Below are 10,876 nucleotides of genomic sequence, written 5' to 3' on the forward strand. Positions count from 1 at the left end.
ACAGTATTTAGGAAAGTCTCTTATATGTCAAACAGAAAACATGTAACTGCTGCTTAAACTGTTTGTTTTCTTTTCAAAATTGAGTAAGTTCAGTTAAAAAAGTTACAAAAAATCTGATTCATTTTCTTTCTTTGCAGTTAGTCTATATGACAGAGCAATTTACAAACTGTAACATGATACAGATGGACGACAAAGTCCCTCAAAAACAGAGTCTAACATAAGAAAGGGATCATTAATGTCGTGCTTGAAAATGCGTGAGAATATTAATCAACACTGCATAAGCAACAACACATTTACTTTGTTTTATTTATTATTATGAAAGGCCCAATCTGTCAATCTTTTCAACGTATAAATCTGAAATGTATTCACACAAACTTTAGTTAAAGGTATAGTTGGTAATCCTGTTCAGAAACACTTCTTGTTATACTGGGTGAAATGGTCTTCCTATCCTGAGAGTAGTCCATACATAATGTGTTCAGAAAAAGGAACGAAATAAATCAGACCTCTGTGGCAGCTGCAGGCCTGTAAAAACTCTGACCAATCCCTCCCTCTTGGTCTGAGTTGAAAGAACCAATCAGATGCCTTCATGTCTCGTCCTGCCTGCAACCCCCCTCTGTCCCCCCCCTCCTCCCTGCGCACTCATCACGTGTCACCGTTGCCAGATATATTCAGCACACTGAATATGGAGTTAGCAGGAGATCCACACTCCAGTTCAGAAGGTGTAGGTAATGCACACCTAACAGCCACAAAATGACGAGGTTATGATTTAGTAAGTAAGTTAAAATTCTGATACAGGGTCAAAATTAATTTTAAAGTCAAATTGGCATAAATAAAATGGCAGGTCAAAATCATGAGATAAACTAGTTTTATTTTCATAATAAACCTGCAAAAAATACTAACTAAATTCATAGACTGATGTGAAATTACTTTTTACTGTGTGTGTCCCTAAGAGGTATATGGGTATATCAGAACAATAAATATTATTCAATAGTTAAGTCTTGTTTGCACAATGTTGTTATGAAATGAGAATAAATGAAATATGAAACACTGCATCTGACATTTTTAATCTTCATTTTTTGTTTGATAATGTTTTTCCTGCTATAGAAAAAATGAATGTCGACATTCATTCACATTAAAATAAGGGATTAAAACTCTCATTAATTTAGATTCAAGTACATAATCTGACATACATCTCACAAACATAAATCTGATTTGCACATGTCAGCTTCCAACATTAATCGATTTGCAGCCATCCTTGCTGACAGACTTTAAATTGAACATTTCCTGACAGATCCAGGGAATCCCAGAATAGTTTCCACTAGCTGAAAAAAACAAGCAGCCAGAAAACTGATCAAAATGTAGCTTTAAAGGTTTGTTTTTTTTAACTTCCAACAGCAACAGACAGAAAACAGAATCAAAGTAAAAAATTATGAAGTCATCACTGGATCATTACCAACCACAGCTGAACTTTAGCTACAGACAAATAAAGAGATTGTAGTAATCAGATTACAAAAACCTTTCACAGTTACTATGAAGAGTTAATGTCAAAGGGTCGTCAGAGTCAAGATGATGCTCCTCAGTCAGGTTACCAAACAAACTGCAGCATCAGCCATTTTGACTGAGGTGTTCACAAAAAATGTGTAAAATTGTCTCTTTGAAAACACAGATTATTTTAAATTATGACACCAAAATTCAAATTACAGACAACTCTGTAACTCAAAGTAATCTGATTACTTGACACATACGTTTTTTACCATTAAAGGTGCTATTTGTGAGATTTGTTGATTTTTGAGTCTCATTCCCAACTCATCAAATAATGACGCTCTGGGATTGTAGGATGGGTCGGCGTCAGTACTTGATGACTTCAAAAATCAACTTTTCTAACAATTGGCACCTTTAATGGGCAATCTTGTCACTTCTTTTTTAAAATTTAAATGGTAAAATATAAACGTCACATTTTAAAAATGTTAAATTTAACAAGTGTTCAAACAATGTTCTTATAATAAATGAAAAAGATCATTTGTGGAAAATGATATCCACCTTTTCTAGTACAGTTAATGTTCAAACTGTACAAAACCTCTTGTACCGGAAACTTGAAATCTATCCAAAAATATAAGTCACCTGTCAGTTGACTGTGCTATGTCTGTTCACACACACACACTCTTTGTGTCAAATTGTCCTTCTTAAAACAGTGTCTTCAAATTAAATCTGTCACCATCTCTTCTTAAAAAAGTAGCCATCATATTTAAAATTGTTCAAATTTGAACTTCACTCATGTCAGAGATCTCTCCCTTTTGTCTCCTCTTTCTACTCAAAGCTGGCTGGAGGACTGGCATTTGCTTACGGGACCCTGTTAAACAACTATCTGTCCTGTTAAGGCATCGGTGACACCTTGCTCTCTGCTTGTACTGTCCAATAGTGCGAGCCACATGCCAAAAATATGAAAGTAAACTCTCAGCCTCTCAGCTTATTTTCACAACCTCATTCTCCCGATGTCTTGCCTCCTCAGCAGCTGGAGTCCTCGCTGCCGGTGCCTCCTCCCCCTGCTACGGATTTGGCAGCGGAGGCTGATCCAACAGTGATCTGACAGCCATTGGTGACATGACTCATGACCTTCTGTTTGAGCTGAGTGACCTGCTCCCGCAACAGGGCGGCGGTGGAGGCCAGGTCTGCATTCTGGTTCTTCAGGACCTTCACCTTCTCCTCCAGCCGTGAGATCCGCTCCAGCTTCCGCTTACGGCACTTGGATGCAGCAATGCGGTTACGAAGCTTCTTGCGTTCTGCTTTGATTCGCTCTTGTGTCTCCAGGTCGATTGGGGAGAGGGAGGGAGGAGATGTGGGGTCACCTGGTGGGTGAGGCACCTCAGGGACAGTCTGAGGGTTGTCCAGGCTTCTGATGTGGTGCTGAGCGGCTCCGGCGACACCATGGCCGTGGCTATTGTATGCAATCTGTGCTCCAGAGTATGCCATCTGGCCCGGATTGTAGCTGCTGAGGTTGGTGTAGACAGGCATGTCTCCACTGGACATCAGGTTCCTCTGATAGGGTCCCTGCACTGAGACAGCAGAGGATGAGGATGGGGACATGGGGCCACCTCCCAGGAGTTGGTTCTGCTTGTGAAGGTCGGCAAGCGCTTTGACAAAGCCGTCAGCAAACCCTTCTTGCTCGTTGGTAGCCTGGTTGCGGTAGATGAAGGGGGTGGTGGAGTTGGACACAGGGCTGGTGGTGACCAGTCCCTGGTTTGACTGGATGATAAGGTGCTCCAAGTCTGGGGATGCCAGCTTCAGCAGGTTCATGTCCGCCGAGGGTGCTGTTGATGTCATCAGGGAGCTGTTGCCGGTGAGTCCCAGGTTGTTGTGGTTCCCACCCCTTCCTCCTGCCGGACCACTACCACCACTGAAGTGATGACTGCCTGCCACTGACATGGCCTTCTTGCTCATCAGCATCTTGTTTGATGGGTAACGCTCGTATTCTGCAATCTGGCTGAAGCCAGGGACAGCAGGGGAGTCGTCGTGGTAGAAAGGAGTCTCCATCTTGGTTGTCATTGACAAAGAGGCATCGTGGAGGAAATCTTCATAATCAGATTAACCTGAATATCAAAGGGGATTGAAATGTTCCACTGATGTCGGCAGCAGGAGGATGAAGGCAGGACAGAGAGTAGAAGAAGTGTTGACAAAAGGAAGAAGGAGAGAAGACAAGTACCTGCGGGGAAAAAAAACATTTATGTCTGTGAGAGGAAGAGAAGCACAAAGAGGACTGACAGATTACTTACATGTTTACTGAGAGGTAGTGCTGACACTGCTGACCCTTCTCCTGTGTGTGCATATCTTATACATGCACATGTTATATATACTGTGTACTGTGTCTTATTTGCAGTGTTTATCCATCTCCGATTGGACAATAATGCTTGACCATGTAATACTTAGTTAGTCCACTGCCATCCATCTTGTAGCTTTTTAATTAAGGATTATTTTTCTTTATTTGAACAAAGCAGAATGCTGCTGTAGCTCAGGTGGTTTATAATATTAATCAAATTAATAATGTTCCATAAACAATTAGCTTTATTCAAAATATTTTTTTAATTTTTTTATAAATAATGTGAATGCATGTGCTGACATGGCAACTAAAACAATTATTATCATGTTCAGTTAGTGGTATGAGTGAGATTAGTAGTATTAATGTGTGCTATCATCATCTAGTCTTCAGTTCATCAGTATATAGTCTATACAATCAATATGAAATCCATTGATAAAAATTAATTTAATAGATTTACTTAAAGCCCCTGCAAGCTTAAATCAAACATTTAATGTACCCTGTTTTCTTGTAAACAAAGTTTACATGTAGTGTTTCTCACATAAACACATTGTGTGTATCCTTGATATCCACACAAACATGAATGCATTTCCTTTAAAATGAAACATTTGGAAAACCAATATTTTGAAATCGTACAATGTTTACAGTGTTTGCTATTAAAGCCTTGAGCAGTCCAGTTCAGCTCAATTCAGTTCTTTACGCATAACAGTTCCTTTTGTTTTTCCATTATCAGAAATTGTGGATGGTACTAAAAGAAGTGCTAAATGCTAGGCCTGTAGTTGTAGCCAACAGTAGTCTGTGCTAGCTGTGTCACATGGTCTTTGTATTGCTTCTTTTTAAAAAAAAAAATCAATACTAATTTGGATGACGGATGTACAGCAGCAGAGTCGCAGCACACTGTAGCAGGAGTCACATTTCACTCATAATGTGACAAGAGTTATAGTTGACTGACAAGGTCATATCAGGGGGATTTGTTGTCGAAGTGAAATGCACAAGTACCTATCTGTCAGTATTTTGGTTTTAGACTCAATGATAATAATGCTAATAATTGCCAGTGAAAATGGCAATTATGAATTAAAATGGCTATTTTATATTGTGCTACTTAAAGTTTGAGTTTGGCTATTTTGTTGTTTACAATAACATAGGGTTGCAAAGGGGTTGACTTTTGGGGAAATTTCCAGAAATCTTCCAAGGAATCGGGTATAGTTGTTCAATTTAAATAAATAACATTGTAGCTCATACAACCCCAGAAAAAAAAAGTTAGGACGCTGTGTAAAAAAATTAATAAAATAAGAAGTGATAATTTGACTCAGCCACTCAGAATCAATGTTTTATTGTATATGATGTTTTGGTCATCCGACTTTGGAACAATAGCCAACCTGGTGGAGGTTTGATGACCAAACCGATCGTAAATGAAGACAAGATAGACCTCAGATAAGCATTGAGGAATTCAATCATTACTTTTAATAGAACAAGTTCTAGCAACAAGTGAGATAGCTCAAGTAGTAGAGAGCCTGCCGCCTCAGAAACAGAATTTGTTGCAGCCAGCAGTTCAAATCCCATTTGTAACACCATATAAACTGACTAAGGAGATATGCAAAATGGAAAGTAAAGCTAATGAAAGGCAACATTAAAACAATAATTTTGACCTATCAGCAGATGTCCTTTGGATGTCTGCAATATGCAATAAATGTTGAAAAGACGTCATAAACACTTTCATTTTGAACCCTGTAAGGATGTCAATACTGAACGGTAAAAATTAGTCTCAAAAAGACCTTGCAAAAACTTTCATTTTGAACCTTTAAGGAAGTCATTTAGAGGTCAATAGTTGAACGTAAAATAGACGTTGCAAAAACTTTCAAGCAGCAGCGGACGCCTTTTGAACGTTTGACAAAGACGTGTAATTGACATCTTTTGAACATGTCTGTGCTCAGTGTGTTGTCACTCTGGCAGTAATGATCAGTACAGATCAGTGTGTCAGTTAATGAATGCAGCAGTTCCTTGAGAGACCACTGTTGTTTTCCAACTGGTGGAAAAGTGAAAGGGGTTATCCCCAAAGCCCTCCTTACTATCCTGCTTACATTTAAGAGCACTGTCCATGGTGAAAATGCAAAACAGTTACCATTGGTTATGTAAGGTTCAAAGGGTTATATACAGAAAAATACTAAATAAAAACAAAGCTAAAGACTGTAAATGCATTTTTTTTTGTTTCTTTGCACATTGCTATATAGCTTGAAACTTTTTACTTATATTTACTCATATAAACACTGCTCCATAATGCTAGCAGTGGTCAAAAAATGTATACAGTACATTTTAGTATTTAGAACATTTAATGTTCATGACTAAATAAGCAACAATTAGAGTACAAGTCAGATCTATAGATCATATTTGATTGACAGTTCCCATTTCAAACCAGTGAGAAAAGCACAGACATGTTCATGTAGGACTGAACTGCTCATAGTACAGTAAGTGACTGATTGATAAAAATAACCATGTCCAGTGTAACCCAACCTAAATTTGACAATTTCAAAAATCTGATAATGGTATATATACACCGATCAGCCACAACATTAAAACCACTGACAGGTGATGTGAATAACATTGATCATCTCATCACAATGCGATGTTCTGCTGGGAAACCTTGGGTGCTGGCATTCATGTGAATGCCACTTGACACGCACCACCCATCCAAACACTGTTGTGGACCAAGTACACCCCCTCATCACAACAACACTACCCGATGGCAGTGGACCCCCAGCAGGACAATGTGCCCTGACACACCGCAAACATTAGGAACAGCCTGAGGAGCACAATAAGGTTCGGTGTTGACCGGGCCTCCAAATTGCCCAGATCCCAATCTGATTGAGCATCTGTAGGATGTGCTGGAGCAGGTCTGATCCATGGAGGCCCCACCCCCCAACATACAGGACCCAGAGGATCCACTATAAAACGCCCTGGTGCCAGACTCCACAGGACACCCTCAGAGGTCTTAAGTCCATGTCTTGACAGGTCAGAGTTGTTTTGGCTGCACAAGAGGAACCTTCACAACATTAAGTAAGTGGTCATAAAGTTATGCCTGATCGGTGTATATATATATACACAACATATATATATATATATATATATATATATATATATATATATATATATATTTTGCCATACAACAAATACATTTTTCTATCAGTCCCCTTATTTTATTTTTTTACCAACTAGGCCTATGTGCATGAACTTAGCAGGAAATTTTACAGATGAAAAATGAACAGGTTTACGTTTGTGCCATATCATAACATTCACGTTAATACCAGTATAGCTTAAAATGTAATACAAAAATGGTCATATCATGATATAAAAAATATTGCATATTATAGAACATATATATGTCATAACTGTACAGCAGTAACACACATCTGAACGCAAAAGTATCATTGCTGCTGGCACTGCTGTGATTTGATGATATTAAAGAACAGGTTCACAGTTTTAAGTGTACCGCAATACAATACTTGAGATTATTTGGGATAATATTACAGTTGTGATATCATTTTTTATATAATTTTGCGTAACAATTTTCATTTTCACTGAAAAAAGTACTACAATCCTGATTATGTGACATTTGCTGGGGCCTGTACCAAGCAAACATGATTTCTTACACCTAGAGAATGAGATCTGTAGACCAGGACATCCCTGCAGCACTCAATACATTGTAATACTGTTTCTTACACATTATACCTTTGTCTCAAACGGCTGTAGCCTCATGCTATCTTTTGCTTGAGTTGGGATTATGTCCATTGAAATTGTTTTAAAAAGAGATCAAAAGCTGTTTCAAAGTACACCATCAGCCACAACATTAAAACCACCTGCTTCATATTGGGCTGGTTCACCAAAATAGCTCTGACTTGCTAAGGACCGGACACAAGGCTTCTCCTGTGGTGTCTGGCATTGGGCTTTTTTTCACGTTCTTTGGGTCATTCCTGACTAGTTTTTGCAATGTGACAGGGCACATTGTCCTACTGGAGGGGCACTGATATTGGGGAGTGCTGTTGCCTGGAGGTTGTTTGCATGGTCTATATTGATTTTTGGGTGGGTTGTGCGTGTCAAGTGGTATCCACATGAATGCCAGGACCCAAGGTTTCCCAGGAGAACATTGCGTGATAACAAGATGATCAATGTTAATCACTTCCTCCTTCAGTGGTTTTAATGTTGTGGCTGATCATTGTACATATGGGCAAATGAGTAATGTTTTAAGACACACTTGAAAAAATATGAACCTATCCTTAAACCTTGAGAGTCAAAAGAGCAGAAGCTACATCACACAACAAAGGCCACACACTCTGGCATCAAGTAACTAAAGTAACCACGAGACAAGGCGTATGAGGGTCTGATTGTGCTCAGGTAGGTCATCACCTTGCACAATCACTTCCTGATATAAAAGAGAAACTCTGAGTTTTTATGGCAATGAAGGGTCAAGCAGCTCAGGGCTGTCTTTTGAAAGTATTTGAAAAAACTGTGAGTTGATCAGACAGCTGAACACACCAGCTTTAAGATACATTTACATTATCTTTTTTCATGTTGACATAAATATTGGCACTGCAAGCACATCTTGCAATATCAGGGTAGTATTTTAAGGTACCCACCAGTACTTGTAAGTAGGGATGCAGCGATTCACCGACTTTAGTATTAACCGCGCTTTAAAACATCACAGTTTTGTAACCGCACAGCTACACCAAGTGTTTCTGTTCTCACTCTCAAAAAAGGGAAATTATCGTACATTATTTTTCTATAAACAACGGTTGCATAGTAAGAAAATTAAACAAACAGGAGAAACAGGCAGACTGCAGACGGAACAAAAACAAACCTGGTGGACCAGCATAAAATGCTGTACGGCAACAAGTTCAGGTAGTAAGTTACACATGCTGTAACTGCTGTTTTTGAAACATCTTTGAGATCATCATCCAGCTATACATGCTCAAGTGAAGGTAATACACTAAGTAATAACAAAGTAAAAAAAAAAATCACCTTAGTGGCAAGTTACTTAGTGAAACACTGAGTTGATAGTGAATTAAACATAAACGTGTCACTTACAGTCACAAAGTAGCGTTGAGAGTTGGGCTTTCAGTGCAACGTAACCAACGGCAACAAAACATAAGGGAAATACCCAGCTGATATCTAGCTTATGTTTATTTTCAAGGAGATATAGGCTTTGTTTCTCATTATTTATTTCCACTGTTACTGTATTATTAATGTTTCAAAGGGCAGCAACTGTTAAAAACAAAAGCCAACTAGATCATTTTTTCCACCATGTTTTACAAGTTCTCTACTCAGGTCCAAAAGAAATGTGGAAAAAATACACAAACTAAAAATACTAAACAATTTTGTAACATAGTTGATCTGACAGAGTAGTAGATAGATAGTTAATCATGCTCATAATATAGCCTAGTCAATCAAAAGAGCGCTGATGCATTGCAGACAGAGGTCCTGCAGCTTTTGACACCATTTGTTTTGTTCAAAAGGGAAATACTGACGTGGATGTTTACAGAGGTAGCTTATATTTAATTCCAAAGAGATAAAGACTTTTTGTTTATTTTTATTATTTATTTTATACGGTATTATTAGGTTACTGTGTTATTTCTGTTTCAAAAGGCAGCAACTGATCAAAACAAAAGCCAACAAAGAAATGTTGTGGGGACAAAATACAATAAAACCTCTAATTAAAAATGCTCATGTGATTTGATACATCCCTAGTGTTGTGAAATAAATTAATGCATTATAATCGTGAAATCAAGATTTTTCCTCAGACTATAATCATACCATCAAATTCTATAATCGTTGCATCCCTACTTGTCAGTGCTTTCTTGTGGACAAACTTTGTAATGGTAAAACTGTAAATTACTTTCAACAATGTGACTTACCAGCCTGACTCTGACACAGTATATGTGCCATAAACTAATATCAGCCAATATGGATATATGGTTCTGATCTACTACTTCACTTTTCTATCTCCATTTTTTTCCAGCTTTAAATACTTTAATACAGTTCAGAGAGAAATGTACTTCTTTATACTCCACTACATTTATTTTACATTGTTACAGATACTTTGCAAATCCATTTTACATAAAAAATAAATAATCAGTTTATAAAATATGAAGAATTTAACAGTGTGTATAACATTAAGATAATGCTGTCATGTCAATCCAACAAAAATAATATTAGCATATAGTACAATATTTATCATATGAGGCCATGAGCTCATGATTAATAAATAGATTAAATCTATATCACATCATCGATGTTATTGCTATTTGAAACATGAATCATTAGTATTAGTCAGACAGTGGAAACAGCAGCCTAACCTCTCAGTATTGAAGCTGTTAGATCTGTCAGGACTCTGTGAGATGACACACCGGCTCAACACGTCAAAGTTCCCGGTTACAGCCGTTAACTTCGCACCGGGAGAGGAAGCGCGAGGCAGCGCTGCTGGATCTGACGGACTAACGCCACCATCCGGAGGAACTAACGGTCCAAAGAGGCGGGTTGTTCTACCTGAAACTGTGGCGACCCAACAGAACACAGCGGCTGGATGTTTCTCTGAACACCGGTTAATAATAAAGACTGATAAAGGTTCATACTCACAGAGAGAAGCAGAGAGCTGCGGACAGAACCGAGACCAGACCGAGTGAGTCAGAGAGAGAGAGCAAGAGGGAGAGAGAGAGAGAGAGAGAGAGGGAGTCAGGGAGAGAGAGTCAGAGGGAGAGAGAGAGAGAGAGGGAGTCAGGGAGAGAGAGTCAGAGGGAGAGAGAGAGAGAGAGAGTCAGAGGGCGAGAGAGAGAGTCAGAGGGAGAGAGGGAGAAGCCCCATTCACACTGCCCTTTGAGTGAGGGGATCCTGGGCCAATTCTCCGCATCCTCCTCTGTGTGAAAGTTTCTACCTCTGGAGGTAGTATCAGAGCCGCAGCAGAGGCGAACCGGCATCTGTGTGGATGGATAAGTCACCGGTTATGTAATTATGTAATTTAGAGCTAAAAACGTAACTTTGTCACTTTCCAGGATGCATGGTGGGTCAGGATCTCAT

At 38.8% G+C, this 10,876-nt stretch overlaps 1 protein-coding gene across 3 annotated transcripts; it reads right to left on the reverse strand.

Annotated features, from left to right (window-relative positions):
- Nucleotides 1-1,052: 1,052 nt before the first annotated feature.
- On the reverse strand, nucleotides 1,053-10,526 carry june (JunE proto-oncogene, AP-1 transcription factor subunit). Of its 3 annotated transcripts, none has more exons than XM_084382691.1 (2): nucleotides 10,439-10,526; nucleotides 1,053-3,700 (listed from the first exon to the last, which is right to left on the reverse strand). In XM_084382691.1, the coding sequence occupies exon 2, from the start codon at nucleotides 3,541-3,543 to the stop codon at nucleotides 2,506-2,508; it is 1,038 nt and encodes a 345-aa protein (XP_084238817.1). In that variant the 5' UTR covers nucleotides 3,544-3,700; nucleotides 10,439-10,526; the 3' UTR covers nucleotides 1,053-2,505. The 3 variants fall into 3 exon arrangements, with proteins under 3 accessions (XP_084238817.1, XP_084238818.1, XP_084238819.1); XM_084382692.1 differs by lacking the exon at nucleotides 10,439-10,526 and adding an exon at nucleotides 10,159-10,414; XM_084382693.1 differs by lacking the exon at nucleotides 10,439-10,526 and adding an exon at nucleotides 8,891-8,949.
- Nucleotides 10,527-10,876: the final 350 nt, after the last annotated feature.

This window comes from Pagrus pagrus, assembly GCF_965226575.1.
Source record: "Pagrus pagrus genome assembly, chromosome: 19".
In the NCBI taxonomy this organism is placed as follows: domain Eukaryota; kingdom Metazoa; phylum Chordata; class Actinopteri; order Spariformes; family Sparidae; genus Pagrus; species Pagrus pagrus.

What these genes read in the sequence shown, in the direction of transcription:
- june (XM_084382691.1), bottom strand. Translation starts at nt 3,543, where the DNA reads ATGACAACCAAGATGGAGACTCCTTTCTACCACGACGACTCCCCTGCT.